We start from the raw sequence: 27,030 nt of genomic DNA on the forward strand, positions 1-27,030 counted from the left end.
ATTATTATGCAAGATAGACAAATAATGCATAAAGTGCAAGAAATTTAGAATTTCTGGACAGTGATCAAAAAAGAAACTGCATGTTCCTTCATGCCTGCATTTTAGAAAAAAAAATATATTATTTAGCAAACAGAAAACTGAAATAAATTGTATAGTATTATTTCTAAAATTAACTTCAGAAATCAAAGAAGCTTTGTAATGCCTACTTCGGAATCAAGTGATAATACAAAACTGAAGAAGTCCCATCACATTAAGGAAACCACCTTCCACACAGTTCACTGACTTCCAATTTACTCACAGGGACTTGCCTCCAACTGTTCACTCTCCTGCTTAATGTGCATTGTGGAGGGAAATCCATTTGAACTGGATACCATCACCACAAAAGGCTGCTGCTGGAAACCCTGCTCTGAGTGTTTGGCTTCGTCCACTGTACCATCATGTTCCTCTGATTTTACCACCTCTTGAATAACCGTCGGTTGACTTTCTGGGGCCTTAATGACGGAAGTGACCATTGTGCTGGATGGCGGAGGGATCATTTGTGAGCTGCTTGGTGTAAACGTTACTACAGGGGCAGCAGTGCTGAAGGGTGGAGAAGAAGCCATGTTGACTGTTCCATTGCAAATTGTCTGCACGTTGCTGCTGAGCACCTGGTGGACCTGTGCGGCGCTCAAGACAATGGAGGAAGGAGGTGAGACTGACTTGGAAGAGTGCAGCATGACGTTCTCCTTAAGCACCGTCATGGGTTGTGAAGTTGGGATGGCCTGAAGGATAAACTTCTGGGATGTTGTGGCAGATGTTGGGTCTGCGCTGGCTATTACTGTTGTCAGAGGCACTGTCTGGAGTGTTACAGTATGCAACTGTTGGTTCCCAGGTGAAACGACGACTGGCACTTGTCCTGGCGCTTGGATGGTCCTGTTGAAATAAACACAGAGAATGGGAAGTTTCTTTCTTTTTTTTTTTTAAAATGCAGTATTACTAGTGTAGTTTTAACAATTCAACTGAAGGTCAACGGACAGCAGCTTTCAGTATGAAAGGCCAGTGCTAAATACTGTCATCATATATTCTAATAGCCAAGTTGGCCAAACCTGAGGATATTTAAATCCTGTGACTGGAGCTGTGCATGGCCAAGGCAGATCTCTCTACAAACCTGAAAAATGCCCCAGGTTTGCAAACCTGAAATCTTTTTTTAAAAAAATACCAGGGGTGGTGGTGGTGAAAAAAATCAAAACGATAAGAAGATGCACCTGTAGTGTTAAGCAACAGAAGCCCTCAGTGGGTATTGCTAGGCAACCACAGCATTTTAGGCGTGGAGGAGGGCCCTTTTCAGGACAGTTTTGGACTGAGGGAGGACTCACTGGGGCTCAGCCTGGCAACAACTACTGGGTGACTTGATACCACCCTACCTGCATGACTCACTTAGGCCTAGCTGCTTGCTACTGTTCAACAGTGTGAAGGCCAGAGTGATGAAGAAGAGTTTCAGAGCAGGGTCTGAGAGCCCCAGATTCAAATCACCAGTCTGCCATGGAAGCCCACTAAATGATATTGGGCCAGTCACATACTTTCAGCCTAACCTACCTCACAGGGTTATGAGGATAAAAAGGAAGAGTGGAGAATGATGTAAGCTGCTTTGGTCCCCAATGTGGAGAAAGGTGGGATATAAATACAGTAAATAAATAATAAATATAAGATAAATAAATAAAGTAAAATAATAAATATAGCTGAAGATGAGAGGGCAGATAAAAGGTAGGTTGGTGAATGGCTGAGGAGAGAACGGGGGCAGGAAAAGGGAAAATAATGTGGGGACAGGTATACAGGGGATAGTGATGTGGCCCCCAACAAGTCCTTGAGGGTTCTCTACCATGCAAGTGGGGCTGGCGCAGCAATCAGCACCACACAACTGGGCCATAGTTTTCCTACCTAGAGGCTGCCTGGGTGGGGGACTGAAGACAGGGAGTTGTTAGGTGGGCTGTTAGGTGGGAAAGAGAGATGGAAGCAGGAAAACGGGAGAGGCTAGGGGGTCTTTCAGGGAAAGAAAAGAGGAAATAGTGGAAAAGAGGAAAATGAGATCTCCTTCTACAAGTCCTTGTGGGTTCCCACTTCTAATAGTCCATTGTGGGCCCACCTGGGGATACTTAAATCTGTGGACCAAGCCCACAGTGACATAAAACTTGGGAGACTCCCAGGCCCTGTGGCACCAACAGGGAGGGCAGAAAGCCAGGAGAGGGAAGAGACCCTCCAGGACAGATCTCAGGTCCCCACTTGTATAATATATATGTCATCTGATATATGGATAATAGGAATACATGTTGAAAGGTGACTGTCAACAAAATATTTGACTTGAAGTGTTTTGCTGCTCGGACGTGTCTCGTCTCGCTTAGATGGAGACGTGCCGAGACCAGGCTGACGGGAGGGGTTCGAGTTTGTCCTGGATCTCCCCGGGGTCTCTGTAGGAGACCCCCAGCCTGGGGAGCTGAGGAGAGCCTCTTCCAAGGGGACGCCCAAGGAATTGAGGCTCACCTTCTTCCCCGATAGGAACCGTTACCATGGAGCCAGCATGGCGCCCAGAGATGACTGCCGGAGCAAGCGAGCATGATCAAACTTCTAAAAAGACTTCCAAAAGACCTCCAAAGCTACAAACTGTGAGTTAAGCAAAGCTCAGGTGAAAAATAAGCGAATGGAGCCTTGGTAGTAATTGGAAGCACCTAAGTTTGAAGCACGGGGGGAGGAGATTTTTAAAAAACAAACCCATATGAGTAAACTGTAAAAACGGTTTTAAAATGAAAATAAAAAGACTTTGAGCCAAACCAAGCGTATAAGAAGTTAAGCGAATGCAAAAGCTGCTAAAATATACGAAGCAGAATTAAAACGCATAACTTTTACTTTGTTTTGGAAAACTTACTTCTTGTTGATATTATGGCTGGGAGAGGATGGAGAGCACTGGAGAAAAAACTGGTGACCGGAAATAACATACCAACGACTCCCTCCCAGAACCAGGAAGCATCTACAGACTTCTCTTCGTTTTTAGCAAATGCACTGAGCCCTCTAATGGATCAGATGACTACTCTCAACACCAAGCTAGATAATGTGCAAAAACAACTAAAGCAGATGGATAAGAGAACCTCAGCAATCGAGAAAACGTTGAAAAAGATGTAAAAACAGACTGAGAGTATTAATATAAGAGTGGATGAAGCAGAGAAGGAGAGATCCTCGGATAAAACACAACTAATACAGCTCCAGCTGGAAAGATCCATGTATGTTCTACGTTTCCATGGGATACCTGAAGATAAGAATGAGGACTTAAAGGAACTCTTGGCGGTTGCCTTGGCCACACTAATGGATTATAAACAAGAAGACTTAATTAAGGAAATGGCAACCGCCATTTTTAAGGCAATTCCTTCCAGGACTTATCCGGATTTTATAAATAAAACAGGGGAAACTTACTTAAAATTCACAAAACGATCAACGAGAGAACTGGTGCTAAAGTCAACAGTGGGGAAATCCTTAAAAATCAAGAATGAAGAGATAAAAAAATTGAAAGACATTCCATTTGAAGTAAGAAAACGGAGGAAATTATACAGGATGCTTAGTCTCCCTGCAAAAAAAAACAAACCAGAACACCGTATAGACAGCTATTCCTGGAAGGGCTGAGTTTTAATTACCAGGATAAAAAATATAAAATTGACTCTGTTCCAAAAGTGGAAAGATTTATGGATCAAATGTTTAATGTAAAAAAGAAGCAGAAGGAAAAGAATCTAAGACCGGATGTGGAGGAAGAAGAAGAAGAGGAGTCCTATTCACAGGACTCAACAAGCCAAATTTCCTCGTCATCAGAATCATCTGAATTGGAGAAAGGAGTGGCCGCTCCCAAATTGCAGAAAATGAAGAAATCTAAGAAGAAAAGACTCTAAAACTAAAGCATGAGTGCTAAGGGCAGTAATTGTGCCAAGCTAATAATTTTATATTTGTATAATCGAACTAATCTCTGTGTAACCTGTATTAATAGGTTAAAAAGATCTATTCTTTTAGCTTTTCAGATCGTGATTTGTATTAGTCTTCACCCTATCCCCATATCCAGTAGGAGATTTAGAATAGAGTGGTAGTTTTCCTTCCCCTATCCAGTAGACTTTATGTATCTAGATTTCCCTGACCCATTTCCCATAGTTATAGTAATAGGGTATTAGTATTCCTTACCACATCCCATATTTGTAGTGTGTAGAAAATGCAAAATAAAAAAAATCCCCTTCGGGGGGCCAAAACCCCCCCCAAACACCCCCCCCGAAATATTTGACTTGACCTTGGTTCAAGGGTCATTTTAAAGGCTCAGAATACCCTGGGGTTACCTGGAGGATGCAAATTCACGTTCCATAGCTAGTCTTTCAGCTATCTTTGTGGGTGATCCAGCTGGCTAGATTTTCCCCAGCTGACCTCCTCCCCTGGAGCATTATCCTTGGATGGTCAGCTCCCCACTCCTGGGAATTTTATTCACACAGGCACTAAACCACCTTGCTTTGCTGAATAGCAGGCACAGGAAGACATCTTACAGTTTCATGAACAAGACTGAGAAATCAAGTCTGTTTCCATCATAACTTCCCTCATTTAGTGTGGCCTAACTGGAGACCTTAGGTCAAATGAGTCGGCCGTTAAAGGTTAACTTACCTTAAATTGGTATTCAGCTAGAAATAACAAAAGTATTACTTGCTGATGGCTTTACAAGCAAGCATATATATATATATGGATTGTAATCCTGCTCACTTAAGTTCCTACACACTTAAGTTCCACTGAAGCCAACTGAATCATAACATAAATACATGGATTCATGACAATAGAGTCAGGCGGGTAGCGGTGTTGGTCTGAAGCAGCCGAACAATGTCTGGGTCCAGTGGCACCTTTAAGACCAACAGACTTTAATTCTGGGTACAAGCTTTCGTGTGCATGCACAATTCATCAGATTCATCACGGCTACCCAAGTGCCTTCTAATATACATTTTCAAGTACTAACATAGCATTAACATGGACAAGATCAGTCCTTGTTAACAGTATGTAATCTAAATTCTGATTGCTTATATCAATTCCTCAGAACAACTAATGGAACTTGGATGCTAAGCTCTCTTGACTAGAAATTCATACTAATCACTCAGACAAAAATACAAACCTAAAATGCCCCAAAACACCTGGATTGACTCGCCAGTCAATTTGCCATAGGCAGACATGTGCCTGCCCAGGGAGATACAAATAAGGAGAAATGGTTGCAATACGGTTAGGAAGACTGCATCTGTTTAGCCTGCTGGTATCCTACATTAAACTAGAATGAGAACCTAAAAGCAGCAGGTAGAGCTGCTCTGAAATGTTTACTTTAGACATTGAACATCTATTGGATCACTCATCCTTTGCTTATACCTGTCGACACAGTACGTAAACATTACCTAGAGAAGAGGACTGATTGATCATACTGATGAGACAATATTTCCCACACAGGGATTGTTCCTATGACTGTTGTGAGGTGCGTTGCACTTTGCCATAATCTCTATTGCTATGGACACAAGCCAGTGTTTACGGGGGCCTTTCCAAATGACCACTTTTGGGTATTAATTACTTTTTTTAAAATTACCAAACAGCCAAACTATATATACCTTCTCTGAGCAAAGGCCTATAAATATTCCAAATATTTAATACTTTCATAATAATCCCAATATACACAAAAGGGGAAAGAAGCAACAGAGAAAAAAGAAATCAATAATCATGTTTCTTGACGTTTTAAAATTAAGACAAAATTAGACTTGATTAGATACAATCTAAAACTTCTGGCTTGCTCCAGAATCCCTCTTTGCACAATACCTGTCCTTTGTCCAGCTCTTTTGATTCCACACATACTTATTAGGGGCAAGCTGATCCATCAGCATTGTATGCTGCAGCACTCAAATGGAAGCCAATTTGTTTTCTTTGGAACCAGCTCTGTTCAGTATTTATAAGAACTTGGGAGACGGTGATTCTCCCCGGAGGGGCAGGCAGGGGTGTGAGAGACCAGGAAGACACCCCAGGTGTTGAGTATGGGCCAGAGAATGGAGAGAGAGACCACTCTGAGTTGCGGCACAGGAGTGTCTTTACGTGCAATATCAGAACTGCTGCTTGTAGCGGTGCCTCTTTGCCTGCACTTGTGCTCAATGTTCCCTCTAAGCTGTGGAGTCTTGTGAGCAAAAATTCCACTTTGTGAGCTACTGGCATGAAAGTTGTGAGCGAGCGATTTGGCTACTGCATGAATTAGTTTGCTCTGGAGCCATCCTTCCTGAGCTGAGACAAAAATGTGGGAGCCGGAGACTAAAAAACTGTGAGCTGGCTTACACTAACTCAGCTTAGAGGGAACACTGCTTGTGCTCTACTTGCAGACTCATGTAAGGTTGCCTATCAAAAAAGCAAAAACGAGAGCGCTCGTACGTTTTTGCAAACTGTAGGCAAAGTCAGATTTGTAACAAATGTCATGCCCTGCCTTCCTCCCCAAAGGGGACCCAAAGCAGCTTACATCATTCTGTTGTCCTCTATTTTATCTTCACAACAATCACCCTGTGAGGTAGGCAAGGGTGAGAGTGTGTGACTGGCCCACCATCATCCAGCGAGCTCCCGCAGCAAAGGAGAGATTCCAACCTATGTCTTCAAGATCCTAGTGAGATACTCTAACCCCTGCACCACAGAAGTTCTGACAGGTCAGGGAAGTTGTTAAGCCCCTTTTGTCCTTCCTATCTGTGCTGCTTGCATGTTCCTGGCTTCTCACAAGTAAACCTGTGTGTCCACTGGAAAGATCATATGGATGTTCTGGAACTACGTTAGGCCAGGATGTTCCAGTTTTCCTCTTTTGGCACTGCAAGCCCTATCATCATTCTTGAAACTGGTGGCCAATTTAAAGACTCCTAGTTTCACTTCTGATTAATTATGCCTTGCTGCGAGCAGACAAGCTTAGCTGCCATGGCAAACAGCACTAGGCTGGGGTTTCTTGAGATAACCTGGGCCAGGAGGTTCTGATTCCCTTCAGGTCTGGCACTGCAAGTCCCATCATCATCTTGAAACTGGTGGCCAATTTCGAGGCTCCTAGCTTTATTTTCTGGTGAGTTATGCCTGCCACAGAAAGACAGATCCTTTCATTATTGTCTATTTCAAGTATCTTTCAGGCAAACAGTGGCAAAACATGTAATAGTGGGATTCCTGTTGTACCTTTAATAATTGAGTACAAAAGGAAATATTATCCAGTGTATCAGTGGGAATTCATTATTCTACTCAACCTTTACACAAACAGAATCCTGGATGAGCCCAAAGAAAATATACTGATTCGCTGATTGTTTAAAAAAATATCAGCATCCTTCACTTTCTCCCCCTCAAAATGCTTTTCCTGCCCATGCTCTCTAGCATTCATTTTGGAACCTGTATTGTTTATTTTTACATAAATAATCTAATTGGCTTGATACCTCTGATCTTTTTTTAAAAAATTAATATTAAAAAAACCCTCTGATCTTCACCCTCCTAATCTCACAAATCGATACATAAAAACACTGTTGTACGCTGACAACACTGTTTATCTTGTCCAGAGCCCCTGCTGGTCTGAGGGGAGTGTAATGCAAAATAGCCTCCATTTTTTTACAGGGAGCTTCTGGGGAGATTTCTGTGTTCTGTGGGGACGAGCTTCTCACAATTAACTACCAGAAAACTAAAACTGCAGCCTTTGGGAACAGCCCAAAATCCAGGTTTCGGATGATAAACAGCCACCAGATAGAGCAAGTCAACAGCTTTATACATCTTGGGGTAGTTTTACAAGCTTCTGGCTCTAGGGTAAATCATAGCAAATATGTTGCCAACCAAGGGGAAAGATGGGCAAAATCCATACGGTAGTTTCATCGACTCCATGGGGGTCATTTTGTTCTGGCAGCCTTAAAATTATGTAAGGCTAAAACCTTGGCACAACTGCTTTATGGAACATTTCTAGACCTACCCTCTTCTTGCTTTAAAGGTAAAGGTAAAGGTAAAGGTTCCCTTGCTCGAAAGCCAGTCGAATCCGACTCTAGGGTTGCGGTGCTCATCTCCATTTCAAAGCCGAAGAGCCAGCTCTGTCCGAAGACATTTCCGTGGTCATGTGGCCGGCATAACTAAACACCAAGGCGCACGGAACGCTGTTCCCTTCCCACCGAAGTGGTACCTATTTATCTACTTGCAATTTCTTGCTTTCGAACTGCTAGGTTGGCAGGAGCTGGAACTAGAGACGGGAGCTCACTCCGTCTTGCAGCACCCGGGTCTCGAACTGCTGAACTACTGACCTTCCACAGCCTGCAGTTCAGCGTCTTAACCACTTGAGCCATCGCAGCTCCTTGTAAAGCTTCTTGCTTTACTTCCCAGGAAAGAGTACAATCAAAGTTCCTAGGAGGTGTATGAAATGCTTGGATAAGACTGGAGACAGGAACTATAAGGGTTGAAGCCAGGGTATGTATTTTATCTACCTATATGTGGTTAACCACTTGAGCTGCGGTGGCTCAAGTGGGTAAGACACTGAACTGCAGGCTGTGGAAGGTCAGTAGTTCAGCGGTTCAAGACCGGGGTGCCGCAAGACAGGGTGAGCTCCTGTCTCTAGTTCCAGCTCCTGCCAACCTAGCAGTTCGAAAGCAAGAAATTGCAAGTAGATAAATAGGAACCACTTCGGTGGGAAGGGAACAGCGTTCCGTGCGCCTTGGTGTTTAGTCATGCCGGCCACATGACCACGGAAACGTCTTCGGACAGCGCTGGCTCTTCGGCTTTGAAACGGAGATGAGCACCGCAACCCTAGAGTCGGATTCGACTGGCTTTCGAGCAAGGGAACCTTTACCTTTACTTTATGTGGTTAAAAGGTCATCTTAACCCCCAAGGCCTGTTTCCTGTGATATGTCAAGATAATTTTCAATCTAGTTTGCTTAAGGACATACAAACCCATATTAATAGAATTGGCCTTTCTCCCTAGGGCACTATTATCCTGTGGTATTGAACAGGCAAAGAGGCTAGTTGAACAAAGAGCTGAGGATATCGAACAGCAATCTGATATTTCTCATGTATCTAACTCTGGGTTGCTGCCAAACATTAAAAATACTGTTGAGCCGGCAGCTTACCTGGCCTCTCTGGAAGTAAATAACTTTAGAAGGGTGTTTACCCTGGCAAGGAGTTTTACACTCCCCTCTGCAATACTTGAAGGTAGGTATAAGAAACCTCCCTATACAGAAATACTATGTACATGCCCCTTAAGGGAGGTAGAGTCCCTGGAGCGTACGTTTTTCAGTTGTACATACTATATGTGGCCCATTTAGGAGGAGGAGGAGGAATTGGATTTATACCCCGCCCTTCACTACCCAAAGGAGTCTCAGAGCAGCTTACAATCTCCTTTCCCTTCCCCCCTCCCCAGCAGACACCCTGTAAAGGTAGGTGGGGCTGAGAGAGCTCTTTGAGAACTGCTCCTGAGAGAACAGCTCGGAGAGAACTTATGGCTGACCCAAGGTCACACCAGCAGTTGCATGTGGAGGAGTAGGGAATCAAACCCAGTTCTCCCAGGTTAGCGTCCACGCTCCTAACCACTATAACTCTACTGGACAAGATTGCTGGTCACACAAATAAAGCCAGGCTTGAATATCTTCTATCTGACATGAATCCTAAAATTACTTACCAAGTTGCTAGATTGTGTGTGTTGATCATGTTTTATAACTAGGCTCAAATTTGAATTCTGTTTATATTTATGTATTTTGTTTTTATACATAAGAATGTTTTTGGTATAATTTTCAGGTATATGGATGGTCTAATGACTGTAATAAATACATAACAAAAAGACCCAAGACTGAACCACAGGCTAACTCATTCATTGAAGCATGCTGCTTGCACTCCCACCTCCGTTTAAGATAGGTTACCAGCCTCCAGGTGGGGCCTGGAGCTCATCCCCAGACTGCATAGGTCGGTGACTGCTTTGGAGGGTGGACTCCAGGGCATCATTCCCCTCCCCTCCCCGAACCCTCCTTTCCTCAAGCCCCACCCCCAAATTGGCAACCCTGTATTAAAGAGGAAGGGGACAAAAAGGTTCCAGGAAATCTCTGATTTCTACTAGCAGCTCTTTTAAGAAATTAAGCATCAGGATACAGTGGGCTGGGATTCAGGCGAATGTTTTCGCAGGCGTGATGAGCTTCTGCCTGTGGTGTACCATTCCCTCCCCCTGCCCTCCTGCAGCAGCACAAAATCCCCTCAGGACGGGGGCTGCAGCCAGAGAGCGGGAGGCAGGAAAAGGGTTCTCCATAGGCAGAACTCCTTGCACTCGCAGAAATGTGACTCTGAATCTAACCCATTCACTTGAACCCCCCAAGAAAAAAGCTGAACAGAACTTTCAAGGGCAAACAGCGGGTATGAGCTCATGTACAGTGCGGTGGCTCAAGTGGTTAAGACGCTGAACTGCAGGCTGTGGAAGGTCAGTAGTTCAGCGGTTCAAGACCCGGGTGCCGCAAGACAGGGTGAGCTCCTGTCTCTAGCTCCAGCTCCTGCCAACCTAGCAGTTCGAAAGCAAGAAATTGCAAGTAGATAAATAGGGACCACTTCGGTGGGAAGGTAACAGCGTTCCGTGCGCCTTGGTGTTTAGTCATGCCGGCCACATGACCACGGAAACGTCTTCGGACAGCGCTGGCTCTTCGGCTTTGAAACGGAGATGAGCACCGCAACCCTAGAGTCGGATTCGACTGGCTTTCGAGCAAGGGAACCTTTACCTTTACCTTTACAGTCCGCCTTGAATTCATTTTTAGAACAAAGGGAATCATTCCATGCCAGTGGGGTGGACAGAACAAGATATCCTCTGAGAATATGCCGAGTAGCAAGTTTCCAAGCAATGCTACAGCTCCCCCCATTTCAAAGTCCTTTCCTACAGTGTTAGTCTTGTTAATCAAGTTCATAAATGAGCACATCTTTCCTTTCTAAAACGTGTACCCATGCACAATGGCAAAGTGTTTTCTTGCAAGAGAATGTTGAAATATGCCTGACTTCCTGAGTTGCGGCTTGCCAAGACTTTAGCAACATCTCCTCGTTACCTAGTCATAAAAACCTACATAATCTCCTGTCTTCATATTCAGCATGGTAACAGCAGGCCAGAGGCTGGGTGAGTGGGGGAGGCTGAGAGGGACCTTTTTACCAACCTCCACCCAGCCCCTCTGTCCACTCTTAGTCCCGCTTCTCCAGTCACTTCCATGAAGGCAGTTTCAGAGGGTAGCTGTGTCGGTCTGCAGTAGAACAGCGAGATCTGCATCCAGGAACATCTTACCGGAGACCAAGAAGATTTTTTGGCATGCAAAAGGACTCAGGTTCAAACCCTGGCAGCATCTCCAGTTGAAAGGACCAGGCAGCAAGTGATACGGAAGACTCTGCTTGAGACCACCCTGGACAGCTGCGGTCCTTACGAGCACGTAAGACTGACCCTGATGGACTCCAAGGGTCTGATTCAGTAGAAGGCAGCTTCATGTGTCCATAAAAGACTGTTACGTTCCAGTTACCCAAAAGAGAGGACTATCCTCGATCACATGAACGCGTGAAGCGGCCTCGTACTCAGTCAGACCCTCAGTCCATCAAAGTCAGTATTTTCTACTCCAACTGGCAGCGGCTCTCCAGGGTCCCAGGATGAGGCTTTTCACATCACCTTCTTGCCTGGTCCTTTTAGATGGAGATGCTGAACCTGTGGCCTTCGGCATGCCAAGCAGATGCTCAACCACTGAGCCAGGGGCCCCTTCAGTGTAATACTTATGAAAGCAACGTTTAGGAAATGATAATGGAAGCAAGGACCCAAATCCACCAAATTCCACAATGGTAGAAAAAACATGGGCCACATTTACGACTCACAGCAGGAGGTTCCCCCCCCCCCCGCTCCCACAAGCAGCAGGAGAAAAGACCTGCATTAGAAACGACATCCAGCAACACGTGATGTCACATCAAGCCACCAAAACACCAAAATGTGATGTAAACGCACCAGGTGACACCTGGCCATCCGTGAGGACTCCGGTTCTCAGGGGTGGACAGAGCGTTGCCCAACACTGTCATGTCCGAGTTTTCATGTGGATGAGACGTCACATCCTATCTGGCCATTGCTCTGCCCCTAAAATTCCCGAGGATGCCAAGCTGCATAGTGCAGGGCAGCCCCATAGCTAGCAACTTTTTGCTGGGGGGGGGGATGTGTCTCTCAGGGGGCCTGCCATTATAGGTCTGTGGGGTACTGCCATGTCATGCTCATACTTCTAAATAATAACTAAATTAGAAAAGACACCTTTAGACATTTCTCTGCTAGTTTGGCATATTTATTGCTTTACAGCTGTTGACCTTATAACCTTAACTTGCTATTTAGTTTTCACTTTGCATAATTTGATCATCACTGTAGATGGAAGAATTTAGGCAGGGATTTAACCTGGGATCTCTATGGCATGCCACAGAAGCACACCCTCGGAAGCTGCCATTTTCAACAGCAGTCTGGAGATCAGTTGTCGCCATTCCTGCATCTTGGCCAGCCCTCCCTATGATCCAGGGTAAATTTAAGAGCCTGACTCCTGGATTACCAGATGCCACCAACAGAAAACAGCGCATTAACCGAACACCTTTAGGTCTGAGAGAGTCGCTCAACTGATGGCTGTTTAACGAGGTGAAGATGGGCTGTACTAAAAGGAAGAACAGGATGGCCCACTGGAAACAATGGGAAACACTTGAAGGCCCATTGGAAATCATGGGAGCCAGGAATGCCAACTGACTTGCATGGGCTCCATTGAAATACATTACAGCACAAGTAGAGTTGCAATAAAAATGCGGAATGGATTTTCCATTAGGGTCTCTGGGCCCAAACACTCTACTCTGGTTCTGGAATGATAGGCCCCAGCTTGGACTGACAGCCCCTAGGAGTAACAGAAGTCTTTTGGGACTGGGATGAGAGGCCCCAGAGTAGAATGACAGCCCCAGAGGGTGGCAGAAGTGGTCTTTCTCTCCTGGGCTGTTGGGATAGATTGAAAGACCTGGTGGCAACCTACCAAGGCTTTGGTGAGTTTTAGACTCTCTCAAGTATTTTGTAACTTTGTTTTGCAATGCACTCCCCTTGAACCAAAAGTTCCTGCCCTGGATGGGACTGGCACTTTTGACAGCCACCTCGACAAGACTGATGGGCTGATTGTAAAACTCTGGGAGGCAACAGGCAGCCCAGAGATGAGGCTGGCACAATGCTCACATCTTCATGCTTTACGGGGGCTCTAGAATGATTTAAAGCCAAACCAGCTTTGTAGGCTGGAAATGAACTGAAACAGGAGATTATGCCCGGTGCTCCCAGACCCGGGTTCTGGAAACCAGCACAGAACACCGGCCATTGGCTGCCTAATCTACTCCTGTTCACGATCATTAGCAGCTGTCTTCTCCAGAGTCAGGAGGAGGTTTGCTCCAGCCCTGGTACCCAAGATTACTGTAACTGGAGAAGGTGGGAACTGAACTTGGAATCTTCTGCATGCAAAACATGAGCTCCATTACATCACCCATCACCACCCGGGTTGGGTACTTGGGTGCAAGATTTATTACAGCCATCAATTCCGTAGTGGTCTTAGACAAATCAATATGATTCAGCCTCAGTGCCAAATCAATAAAAAATAACAGCAGAGGTGCACACGTCAAACTTCTAGTTGTGACCCAGTCACTACAGATTCTTGTTACATCAGGAACACCACAGGTAAATATGAAAATGAAAACGCAAACTACGTGCACACGGCGCCCAGCAAGAGATCTGTGACCAGATCAGATCTCTCCTTGTCCACAGTGTGGACTGATTATGCATGAATCAATTCATGTGTAAAGCAGGGGTCAAAGTGAGAGGATTTAATTTTACAAAAACAAAGCATGGGAGGAGAGGTGGTATGGCCCCTTCAATTTATGAACATGCAGGAAGCTGCCTTATACTTGATGGTCCATCAAGGTCAATATTGTCTACTCAGGCTGGCAGCAGCTCTCCAAGAATCTCAAGCAGAAGGCTTTCACATCACCTGCTACCAGATCCTTTAATGGGAAATGCCAGGGATTGAACCTTTTGCGTACCAAGCTCTACCACTGATCCACAGTGTCTCCCCTCTTGCTGCACTCTGCTGCTGAAAGTCTTTAGTTCTAACTCAAACAGGACACAGTATCTTATTCTAAGAGACTGAAAGGCTGGACAACACATCCAATTACCATGTCAGATTACACAGGGAAGCCATTGAAATTCATAAACATAAACACAATTTCAACAGGAACAAAGAGAGTTTAAAAATAAATAGGGCATGGTCTCCTGTCCTGAAAAACACAAAATGCTCTACATCTTACAAAAGCACTACAGATAGGATTAGAATTTCAACAGCCAATCCATATGCAAAAGAACCTCCTCAGGAAAGCTCCTCCATTAGCATGTCACAGCCTGGGGAACTCCTACAAGATAATGACTCAGCCCTACCCCACCTTCCTGAGTAGATATAAATTACCTGCCTACCATTTTTCTTCTCACCTTGACACAGGGAGTACTCGATTTTTCTGTGTTATAACTCTGAGGGTGCCAGTCAGAGTTACTAGTGGAAATGTCAGGTTCTACAATGCCAAGACCACAGCCATACAGCCCGGGAAATCTACAACAACAAATCTTTAGTTCTCCCCTTGGAAGTCAGTTAGATCCTTCTTTTCTTAGCCCCTTCAGAATATTTCCGAGTCAGAAGACTGCATCTTAAAGAAGACTGCAGCCCCCAAAGCCTCATGTTTTTGTTCCTCTGTCCATAAAGTCTTCCCGCTTTGCCTCTCTTGAGCCACAGACAGCTCGAGAATGGGAATGACTGAGGCAGTTCTTCTTCGGGGGGGGACTATGGGGGAGAGCAACCTCCCAGCCTCTGGCCAGCCAGGGACCCTCCTGCCACTTCCAGCTTCCTCTGCCTCACCTCCACTCCGACCCGGTGGATGGAGCAGCTAGCCCTCTCCATTCTTCCTCAGGTCTCTTTAAAACCAGTTCACCAAGCTATACAGGACTTCCCAGATCTTTGCAAGATTCCACCCTCTCACAAGAATTCGGCCATCGTTTTAGTTGCCTAAGCAACTGCGATAACCGAGCAGGGCTGCCAGGGCAACCAAAATGATGTCCCAACTCAAAAGAGGATGAAATGTCGCAACCTGCGGGTCTTGCTGCACTGGTTTAAAGAGGCCCAAGGGAATGTGGAGGCACACTGGACTGGACAAGCCGCTCTGTTCCATGGGCAGGGGCAGAGATGGGGCAAAACGAGGTAGCAAAACACTCTGACCTCTTACCTTATGTTCTGAGCAGGATTCATTGTCTCCTCTTGCATATTATTGGTAATGGCTGTGTGTCCTTCCGGAACGGATTGCATTAAATGAACTGTCCGGTAAAGCTGCGTCGGATGTATTGACTGAGCAGACTGCATCGTCCTCAGAACTTCGGATGCCATGGCTGGCAGTTGTTGAGCAGTTTCCACCGGCTGCTTCAGTTTCGTAGACTTTGAGTTTCCTGGTACCTTGAGAACAGCGGCAGATCCTCCCCGGGGTCCCATGCTCGAAGGCACTTTGGCTCTGCCTGCTTGGTTCCTATTGGCTGCAGGCACTGACAGCAAAGTTGCATCAGGAGAGTCCAAGCTTGAACTTGACTCATCATCGTCTATGTAGATAAGATCTTTCGGCATATCCTTGAATTGGTACACCAGACGCTGCCCTTCTACTTTTGCCAGAATGCCTCTCTGGTAATAATATCTGTTTCAAGTAGGAAGACACACCAACAGTTACATCGAGAAAGATACATGTCTACGTATTTCAGGAAAAAAGCCCTGCCCAAAAATTTTAAATGACCGCTGCTGGTGGAAAGCGCCATCAAGTTGCAGCCAAACCTCTGGTGACCTCATGGGGTTTTCAAGGCAAGAGCCAGTCAGGGGTGGTTTGCCTTTCCTGCCTTTGCATAATGACCCTGGACTTCCTGGCTGGTCTCCCCTCCAAGCACTAACCGGGGCCTGCCCTGCTGAGCTTCTGAGGTCTGACGAGACCAGGCCAGCTTGGGCCATCCAGGTCAGAGCGATAAACAACTGATTTAACGTTAGTAAGGAATCATCACACCCACACATTTATTTCCAATAAAGAGCAGATCTCACTGCACTTCCACAACAGTGCTGAAGCTGCGACTATCTGAGCATCGTTCTGCATACTAGGGAACAGCACACAGGTGGTTTGGTGCTCAGACCACAGCTGTGGTCTGGCATGGGTCTGTTTCAAAGGGCAGCTATTTTGGTCTGTAGCAAAACAGCTGGATTCAAGTCAAGTCCGGCAGCACCTTAGAGACCAACAAGAGTTTCAGGGTAGGAGCTTTCAAGAGTCAAAACTTATACCCCCCTCCCCCAACTCTTGTTTTCCTCTAAGGTACTCCTGGACTCTGGACTTCAGTCTAGCTGTTCAGAGGGGACTGATGAACAGTCAGGGAGCACCCAGCTGGGCAAGCCTGTGAAGCTGAAGGGCCGTGAAGGACCTGTTCAGCCTTTAGATGGGAGATCGCAGGAGCTATGGACAAGAAGAAGAAGAAGAAGAAGAAGAAGAGACCCTGCCCCTCACTACCCAAAGGAGTCTCAGAGTGGCTTACCAACTCCTTTCCCTTCCCCTCCCCACAACAGACACTACACCTATCTCAACAAGACAAGAGCCTTTGGATGCTTTTGATTGTCATATTACTCTTTATTTAGAGTAATGCCTTTTCTCTTGAACAGGAACACAAAGTGGCTTTCGACATCATTCTCCCTGCCTCGCTTTATCCCCATAACAACACCCCCTGGGAGATTACAACATGAAATATTAGCTCATTCACAATTTCAGAACAATGGGGACCATCACCCACCTTGGATTGAATAGGGACACAGGACTCTTATCTCACTACAAAGGCGAATGATCCGCTCCTAGACTTTTCACCCTGCTCTAATCAAGTGGATGACAGTTTGCATTGTACCTCTGCGTCCGGACTCCCTTGCAATGCCCCTCCTGCCCTCTCTGACCAGGATAGAAGGGCTCAAGGACCTCCATTCCTCCTTGTACCTGACAAAGGGAGCCTTGACTCTCGAATGCTCATATCCTGGAAATCCTATATTGGTCTTTAAGGTGCTGATGGACACTCGAATTTTGCTCTTCTACCACACACCAACATGGCTACCCACCCAAAATACATTCAGAGTGAGATACCCAGGGTGAGTAACACTCGAGGGAGGTAAAGCAGATTCTGATGATGGTGAGTACCCAGGCATCCCTGGCGATGTGCTCTCAGGCAAAAAGTGATGGGGTGAAAGACTGCACGTAGATGCACTTGAACATTTTGAGCACTGAGAAACTGAGCTTTACAGGACGGTTTGTCAAAGATGGAGGGATAGGGTCTGTGACCTGAAGACTGCTCATAAGGGGAGTGAAGGGGCTATTATGCTGTGTGCCTCTGAACCTCTGTTCGCGTCTCTCTGGTTTGATAATACCAAAGGTAACACCCATGGAATGTGCAGAACTGAGCTTCTGAACACATTCTAAGATATCATCTACTTTTATGCCGAACAAGCCCCTTCCATCAAAAAGTAAACCTTCGATACTGTCTTGTGACTCTCCTGTTAGGGCAGACAGCTCAGCTGGCCATGTCTCTTTAAGGGAAATAGAGCCGGTCCTCGTATTTGACCTGCAATCCGCCACATTTTTCAGGCATACGGCCTTCTTTGGAAGATCAGAACAAGAGATCCTGTATCTGACAGAAGACCATCAAGCACGGGAGTAATTTATTTCACACCGGAAATATTGATTATGAGCCGTTCCAGCCAAGTAACTGGCAATCCTGACTGGAAAATGTAGAGGAGAAGAATTTGTATCTCAAGCCACCAAGCTTTTTGCCCACTTATTAGGCAAACCAGAGTGCTGTTTTTGTTCCCCTAGCTCTGGAAGACTTTTGCTATGATAGAATTAAAAGCAGCAAAGATTTCCCACAGCTGTTCACTGCCAAGGAACAATGTGTCAGACCAATAGAAAGAACTGCTGGCATGACAGAACATCCATCAGATAGATCCTGGACATGAATTTCAGATACAGTGGGGAGAGGTGACCTGAAGAATGCATTTCAGACTAAGCAACCAAATGATTTACGTAACAGCAACAAGAACTTTGGGGCTATCACCAATGGGGTTCAGGAAGGAAGAGTCCCAGAAGCCTTATCAGAGCCTTCCGAATCCAATGGGGAGTCATCTTTCTCTTTGGACGAGGAGAGCATAGATAGATTCTGTCTGAGGACTGTTGGTGCTGAGATGCCACCATGGCAGTGCCTGTCGTCACTGTGACTGTGCCAAGGAGAGACGCCTGCAGTTGGTAGCTGGCAGTCCTGACAGAGAGCCCCTCTGAGGAGATGAGGAAAGTCAGGGAAACCCCAGGAAGGCATGAACGCACCGTAATGCGGTGGGGAAGCAGGAAAGTCCCTCATTTCCCAAGAGCATCAAACCTGGGGCAAACAACATGTGCGGAAATGACCAAAAATATGTGGATCTGCAGGAGAGCTACAAAACTCACCCCAAAAGAAAGAAAAATAGGAAAATGTAAAGACAGAAAGAAAAGAATTGAAGAACTTTTGCTACCTCCAGTGGTCCAAAGAGTGCTGCTGTTGTGGCAGATGGAAAACAATTCTGCCCCTCTAAGTCTGCATGCTCAGAGTGGGGTGCACGGGGGCCTAAAACCTTGGCTCTGGGGTTTCAAGGCAGTGCTCCATGCACATGAGAAGCCCACAGTGTTCCTTTACAGACACGACAAAAAACCCACTTCTGATCTTCATTTTTCTCATGCAGTGTTATAGAGCAAGATGTGAAAGTTCCACCTGGTGAACAGGAAACACCTTCTCCCCCCCCCCACACACATGCAGAAGGATCCCTCTGGTTCCAAGCCACAGATTCAGACCTCCCATCACATGTTTTAAGAACTGAAAGATTTAAATGTAAACAATGTATCCCACTAAAGTTAATGATCTGTTTTGAAGGTGAAGTAGATACCTGCTTTTCAGATCATTAAACAGAAGATAACTATTATAGAAAAGACTTATGCCTTTTCATAATCTTATGGAAAGCATAAGAGGCCAGTGAAATGAAGTGATGTATACATTTAGAAAAGTGAGGAGCAGCTGAACACACAGGAGGCTGCCGGATACTGGCTCAGGCCCCCCTCGGTCCCCCAAGGTCAGTCTTGTCTACTCAGGCTGGCAGTCGCTCTCCAGAGGCTCAGGCAGAGAAGGGTCTTTCCCGTCACCTCCTGGCCTGATTCTTTCGACTGCACAGATGCCAGGGACTGAATCTGGGGCCTTCTGCATGCCAAGCCGATTCTCTCCCACTGAGCCACGGATGAGAATGGGGAGTGGGGAAGAGAGGAGATGCATGTGCTGCCCAGGGCTCCTTGGAGAAGGGGCAGAAGGAAGATGCAAATAAATAAAGCGTAGGAAAAAGGATGGACATCTCTTTCTGTATTTAGAAATTCACGTGTGTCATATTTTATTTTTTATTTCTTCTTCTTTTTTTAATAATTTAAAAATATGAAAACGTGTGTCATATTTTATGAACCAACATTTTAACACCTAGTATTTTGAATTTTTGAAAGTTAAGGAAATTATTAATTTTTGATCTTGGGAACCAGTCTGGAACTCCAGCTTGAATAAAAACTGGAAAGATATGGGAGAGAAATTCAGATGAGCAATGGTATAAAATATTTACAAATTAATATTAAGTACTGGCTTTGTTACACATTCTTCAAATGTTTGCTTTTACAGCTACTGGGTCTGTTTCATATCAAAAGAAAAAGCTTAATTTTGTCTTAGCAAGCATAAACATTTGGCATCTTCTTGAAATCACCTACCTGAGGGCCCTGCCCATTGTTTCATAGTTCATATCAGGTTTGTTTTTGTGCTTTCCCCACAACCTGGACACGGCCTTGGAATCCACTAGTTTAAAAATGCCCTTCTCTCTTTGAGTCCATTTAATATATTTAGGACAGGTAGCTTTGTCCTGAAGTAGGGCTAGTAAGAACTCCCAGAGATAAATGGTGTTTCCTGAAATAAAGAAATAACCTTTTAGAAATAAAACACCCCATGCAATGAAAAAAATAAATAAATAGCAAAACATAATTTTTTAAAAGAGTCTGTAGTCTTTCACTGACTTTTTCAATACCTAGCTTTGAAGCAAAAATTTGAAGCCGACTATTTCTCATTTTTTGCTTTGCCTGGGCAGGTGTCATGCATGCTCTCTCTATTGACCTTCTGAGATGGGCCAAAAACAGGAGGAGATCTCCACAATGGATGCAGACAGGAGAAAGTACCCAAAACCACAACAGTACCATTTTTTCTTCTTGCCCCTGAGGCTGCAGTGGTACATTTAAAATGTGACGCTAATTTTTGTTGTTGTGGTCTTTCATTCTTAAAGAAAGAGATGTGTGTGGGGGGTATTCTGTTTGGCTCCTCCTCCTCCAGAAGACATTTTGGATTAGGCATTATGTCCTGTGGAAGCCATTTTGGGGTGGTCATCACTACCTCTTCTCAAAATTCCAGATGTGCCTGCAGGCTCAAAAGGGTTGGGAACTCCTGGCCTATAATGTCTACATCAGCCATAATAGTGAGAATCAAAAACATGAGACCAACCATGCCTTAGGAGCATATTACTCTTCTGAAGAGGGGAGTCCTCTTGGTGAAATATACTTCTAGTAAACTTATTTCCTCTGCAAAATGAAGCAGCTAGGCTGAAGGAGGGCAAACTGCTTCACACCAGCTGTGCCCTGGACTCCAGATTTCATCTAATCAACCCTACACAGCAGATCCACTGCTTGCATTGCCCGTGCTTACCCTTCCCATCCTTGTTCTTCTTCTTCACGGATATGTTTGGAGTCAGAGTAGGGGAATCTGGACGGGCAGGTTTGGCTTTCTTTCCTGGGGAAGGGGGGGGGGGGAGAAAGCAAAAACACTGCTGTGAACAGGGAGGGGACAGTACATCCATTCAACCCTATTTTCCCCTGCATTCTGAATAACTGAATTGCGTGAAAGCACTACATACTTTAAAGGATCTGAGCAGCCAGACTGGATCCTGGGTCAGTACAACTTTCCAGTGCTTATTCTATTTGACTGCACTGCAGGTATTAACCTCAAAGATTTATTTAATTATCTAAAAACAAAATATTTATATTTATTCCATTTAGGTATCCGGCCCAAAACTCTCCATTTTATTAACGAAGGCTTCTTGTAGCTGTGAGTCATTAGAATGCGTTCAGAAGTTCCTAGTTCAAATCCCACTTCAGCCCTGAGCTTCTTAAAACAACTCATTGACTGTCCCACCTCAACCCTCCGCCATCTCATTTTGGGATCAATAATGCAGACAGCTCACAGGGCTGCAGAAAGGGTTACTGGGACAATATATGCAAGGTATGATGGCTGAGCATTGTTATTTACTATATATAAATGGTCATCAGTGTTAGTAGCAGTAAGAATTTACAGTCCTGTTTTTCTTGTATCTGAAATTTATTATCATTTTTAAAGAGTGCTTACCCATGGTCCCCTGTAGGGGCCACAGGCATTAAAACGCCTCAATAAATGCGGCATCTCCTCATTGCCACAAGTTGTTATGAAGACCGGGGTACAGTTGCTTTATGCATTTGAAAACGCATCATGTGAAATATGCTTAAATACGAAGCTAGCTGTGTGGACAGTCCTTGAGCATTTAAAAGCATGGCTGTGATCACTAAGAGCCAGCATGGGTTTCTCAAGAACAAGTTATGTCAGACTAATTTTATCTCTTGTTTTGAGAAAGTTACTACCTGGATCAGGGGAATGCCATAGACATTGTTTATCTTGATTTCAGTCAGGCTTTTGATAAAGTTCCACATAATATTCTTGTTGACAAGTTGTAAAATGTGGTCTGGATCCTACTACTGTTAGGTGAATCTGTAACTGGTTGACAGATCGCACACAAAGAATACTTATGAATGGTTCCTCATCTTCTTGGAGAGGAGTGACAAGTGGAGTGTCTCAGGGATCTGTCCTGGGACCTGTTTTTTTCAATGTCTTTATCAATGATTTGGATGAAGGGATAGAGGGAATGCTTATTAAATTTGCAGATGATACTAAATTGGGAGGGGTAGCAAATATGGTAGAAGACAAGAGTCAGGGTACAGGATGATCTTGACAGGCTGGAAAACTGGGCTAAAACAAATAAAATGAATTTCAGTGGGGATAAATGATTTTTCCTGCATTTAGGTTCATCAGTGGAACAGGCTTCCTTGGGAGGTGGTGGGCTCTCCTCCTTTGCAGGTTTTCAGACAGAGGAAAGATGGCTATCTGACAGCAATGCAGATTCTGTGAACTTAGGCAGATCACTAGAAGGGAGAACAGGAAGGGCTACATCAGAGCTTAGTTTTTGTGGCCCTTCCTTACATGCTCAGGGAAATACTGATCACCACTTTGGGGTCAGGAAGCAACTGCTCTCCAGGCCAGTTTGGCCAGAGATCCTGGAGGGGTTTTGTTTTGTTTTTGCCCTCTTCTGGGCATAGAGCAGGGGCCACTGGGTGTGTGTGGGGAAGGTATTTGTGAATTTCCTGCATTGTGCAGGGGGTTGGACTAGATGAACCTGGAGATCCCTTTCAACTCTATGAGTCAATGGTTTGAGGGGAAAAGGCTTTGGGGAAACAATTGGGACGGGAGACACTTTTTCCTGGCCCCCACATCTCTACTCATGACTGAGCATTTCAGCGATTTTACTCCTTGTGAGGCTGATCTGACACACAAATCTACAGCTTCCATAGTGAAACTGCCCAGCAATCTGTTCTAATCATACAGTGGCCTGGAGTTAGGTGAAAAGGCATAATATTTTTTAAAAAATAAAATAAAATGAATAAATAAAAATAAAAAGACTTCCCTGAAATAAAGACCAGCATATCATGGAGTGGGCTGTATTAGGACTTCTCATTCCCCCACACACTTATATAAAGTTTGGTTTAGTTTTTTTAGACGGGGAAGCATTAGCAAATAATATCCTCATGCTTGCAATATACTGTACAGCCTCCTCTTGGTGCATGTATAAACCATGCCTCAGAATACAATCAACAGGAGTTTATACTTCTACAGTGCAGTGCAAGATGCGCCTCTCTGAAATGAAACACATGCAGTGCAAAGCAGCCTGGACAAAGTTACTCTTAACAACACTCTCTGGCAGTGATTTGTTTATTGAGAAAAAATCATGTTCCAGGCCAGACCAGTACTGTTTCAGAACTGGGGTTTTGGTGGGAGAATCCAAAGATATAGACAGTTCAAACGAAGCCCCCCCCCCCCTTTCCAGTACATCCAATCACACTCCCCCACCTAGCTTTCGCGCCCTCTACACCCCCACCTGAGAATATACGGTTTCTTTATCTATGATGGCAAAGCAGGCACAGTTTGGCTCCAAGGTCATCCCTGTACAAGGGAGGTAGCTTAGGAAGAGTCACATCGACCTATGACAGAGCAGTTCACACACTCAGCCACTCACAACCCCCTCAGGAATTTCCCTCCCTCTACAGGCCCCAAAACATGGCAAACTAGAGACTGAGTTTGACAATAGTGGCAGCAGGGGAGGCGTAGTTCTTCCTTCTCAGTGGGCCACAACCTAGATCATGGTTCATTCCCCAATATGTATTGTTCACTGGACATTACAAACACATACAGGCAGGAAATGCATTTCAAGATGGCTGTTCAGTGCACACTCACATTTCCTTACCTTTCTTCTTTTTTGGCTGCTCAACAGCTAGAGCACTAGGTGATTCACCAGGTGAGTTTTGGATTTGCTGAACCTCCACCACTTCCGGAATTCCATCCAGGGTGACCGAAACATGAGTAATAGGAGCAACGTCTATGTCATCCTCAGCTCCACCGAAAATGTGTGCTTCAGAAAAACAGCAGAGTCACAAAATGCTTTAAACTTTCTGGAAGAACTGGGAGCAATCAAGTTACAAAAAAGCAAGGACTAGGATAGTCTACAGAATTTGAATACACACTCAAGAAACCAACTAAAATGAAAATAAATACACAGTATCTCAACAGAGATGGCATTTTGGAGATACTAAATGTACATTACTGTTTCTCTCAAAGCTTAACTCTTTTGAAAAACTACATTCAGCAAACTATTTGAATAGTGTCATGCATGTATCATGTACAAAAAATGTTCTTAATCACCCTCCTACTTCCATTATACAAACCTTCCATTGGAACCGACATAAGAAGTCTCCTTTGTAACCAGAGATGGTAGAGAGCTTATTCCCAGCTGGAAACATTTAGTTGTTTGGTTCACTCTCTGATTTTATGCTATGTCAAGGATGTTGTCCCTAATGTAATGGCATGTGTGCCAGTTCTTTTATTTGCTATCACTACATCCATGTTACTAGATTTATTTATCAATATATGCAATAGTCAACACAGCCCCATCTGGAGATAGTTAACTCTGTAGACTGGGGCCAGACAGGAGGGGGTGACATGCCCTCTGGAAGGCACTTCACCCCTTCCTTTTTGTTGGCTGAAGAAAGCCGAGGCCAGCAGAAAAGAGGGGGTGAAATGCCCCAGGAGGCACTTCACCCCATATTTAACCCTCTAGGTTTACCACCCCCCGTTTTGAAGCACCAGGAAGTAGAACTGGAGGGTTTAAATGACTGGAAGTCAATTAAACCGCTACTTTCTGCTCCCCCCACTCACAGGGAGCAGAAAGCAGGGTTTTAAACTTTAAACAGCCCACGAACCTATACAAACAGTTCAGTTTGGGATCAGCATGTCCATGCAGTTCAGTTTGTGGTTCAGTAATGAACCATGAACCAAACCACAAAAATACAGTTCGCGCCCATCCCTAGTTCCTAGACCCCAGGACACAATTTCCTGATTTTAAGGAATCTAACATAATGAAACAGTTTCGGGTTCCAAACAGAGATTTTTTTAGCCCTGAATCTACTGAAGGCTGTAAACGTTTTATATTGACATTTATTTCAATACCTAAATCCTGCCTTTCCCCATGGCTCAAGGCAGCATAAATCCTGTCTTTCCCCATGGCTCAAGGCAGCTTAAAGGTCATAGTTAATACAATTCAAAACCAATAGAATAAAACCCAAGAGCCCATTGCAAAAATACATCCTTTGAGGAGTGAAGAAGTCAGCTATTTATTGATCAGTTAGGTCAGGGAGACTGAATAAATCCTGGGCTTGTACCCAACATACTTCCAGGCCCTTAAAGGTAACGGTAAAGGTTTCCCTTGCTTGAAAGCCAGTCGAATCTGACTCTAAGGATGCGGTGCTCATCTCCGTTTCCAAGCTGAAGAGCCAGCGCTGTCCAGATACATTTCCATGATCATGTGGCCGGCATGACTAGATGCCATGGTGCACGGAATGCTGTTACCTTCCCACCGAAGCGGTACCTATTTATCTACTTGCAATTTCTTGCTTTCGAACTGCTAGGTTGGCAGGAGTTGGGACCAGAGATAGGAGCTCACTCCGTCTTGCGGCACTCAGGTCTCGAACTGCTGAACTACCGACCTTTCAGTCTGCAGTTCAGCGTCTTAACCACTTGAGCCACCACAGCCCCTTTTCCAGGCCCTTAGGGGAACCTAAATTTTCTTAAAGGGACAGTGCTTATTTTTGTCCAATTCCTCTTCCTGCTGCAGCCCATGCAAACTAGGGATGGGCAAAAGTTGAACCGTGAAGCAAAATGCATCACAATTTTTGACCTGTTTGTAGTTTGTGAACTGAAGTTTGCGATTGGTCTACTGTCACAAACTTTTAAAGCAGTTCATGGCAGTTGGTGGATCAAGCAGAAAGCAGGGGTTTAAAGGACTTCAAGTCCCTTTAAACACCTGTTTTCTGCTCCCTACAAAAGTGTCAGCAAGCTGCCATTCTGTCTTCTGTGACCTCTGTGTACATATCCTTTCCCTGTTGCACCCGGCTTGTTTTCTATCATCCTGCTCCTGCGTTGGAATGCACAAGATAACTGCTGGAGGTTGTGTGGGGGAGAAGATGCTGTAATGCTTGCCTATTGCTTTTCTCATGAGTACTGCACCTGTGTTTTGTCTGATGTTCTGCCTGGTTCCCATGGACTGGGCGCGCAACCGTTTCATTAGCCCGCCAGCGGGAATGCTATTCATTGGATCTGTATCTGTTTGAATTTCCTTTATTATGCTTGGCCTAACTGTGTATCCCCAGTTCTAACAAAGAACGTGTTTGAGTATGTCTTCAACGCTTTGAAATAAATTTTGCTTTTCTTGAAAACGTGGATTTATTCTCGATGCTTGGGGATCCAACATATTGTTAGAACTCCCTTTTTCCTATCGTTCCGAATCTGGCAAGATCATGAGCGGAACTGAGGGAAACCTACTTAACACGGAGGGGGACTCAGGATCGGTCCCACATACCTCCGCTTCTTTGGTGTTCACGACTGCAGCCTCGGTGGAGGGTGCCGTGGGGGGAGCGATTCCCCGCCTGCTTGCACATCTGTCTTGGCCGCCTCCGACCCCTTCGCACTGGGGCCCGCGGAAGACTCATCAGCAGGATGACTGGACTATGTACAACACTCAGGGCACCCGAGAGGTGTACTCCCGTCGGGGGAGCGGATTACGTGAGAGTCTGTTTGACAAGGGATTGTTCCCGGAGCCGGGGACTACCTCGGAGAAGGGGAGTTCCAAGCAAGACCTCGAGGAGTGGATGTTCGAGCCATCGGGGCCGCGAGGCCACGCAGAAGATGAGGAGGGCACCGGAGCCTTCCAAACGGAAGAGGACTATGACCCACCCCCGGACTATCGACCTCGGGACCCCATCCCGGAGGAAACTACCGGGGAACGACTAGCAGAACTGGAAGACTCGGTGAGAGACTTGTTGCGGGCATTCCAGGATGTGATGGAAGGTCTGCCGGGAATGATGGACATTAGAATGGCTAATTTCCTTGACGCACACGCCGCGCAGCAACAAGTTGCTCCTGCACCGGGATTGCCCGCGCCGCCG

General features: G+C 45.2%; 1 protein-coding gene across 2 annotated transcripts in view; it reads right to left on the minus strand.

The window, feature by feature from the left end:
* Positions 1-206: 206 nt before the first annotated feature.
* Positions 207-27,030, minus strand: part of ELF1 (E74-like factor 1 (ets domain transcription factor)) — a 124,936-nt gene continuing 98,112 nt past the window's right edge. For both annotated transcript variants that reach the window (XM_015427867.1, XM_015427866.1), the window contains exons 5-9: positions 23,778-23,942; positions 20,879-20,962; positions 19,900-20,092; positions 15,304-15,759; positions 207-912 (exon numbers count right to left, since the gene is read on the minus strand). In XM_015427867.1, coding sequence (XP_015283353.1) covers positions 291-912; positions 15,304-15,759; positions 19,900-20,092; positions 20,879-20,962; positions 23,778-23,942 — 1,520 coding nt within the window. In that variant the 3' untranslated portion in view covers positions 207-290. The remainder of the gene's footprint in view (positions 913-15,303; positions 15,760-19,899; positions 20,093-20,878; positions 20,963-23,777; positions 23,943-27,030) is intronic.

The sequence above is a fragment of the Gekko japonicus genome, unplaced genomic scaffold, assembly GCF_001447785.1.
Source record: "Gekko japonicus isolate JY-2015 unplaced genomic scaffold, Gekko_japonicus_V1.1 scaffold694, whole genome shotgun sequence".
NCBI lineage: Eukaryota > Metazoa > Chordata > Lepidosauria > Squamata > Gekkonidae > Gekko > Gekko japonicus.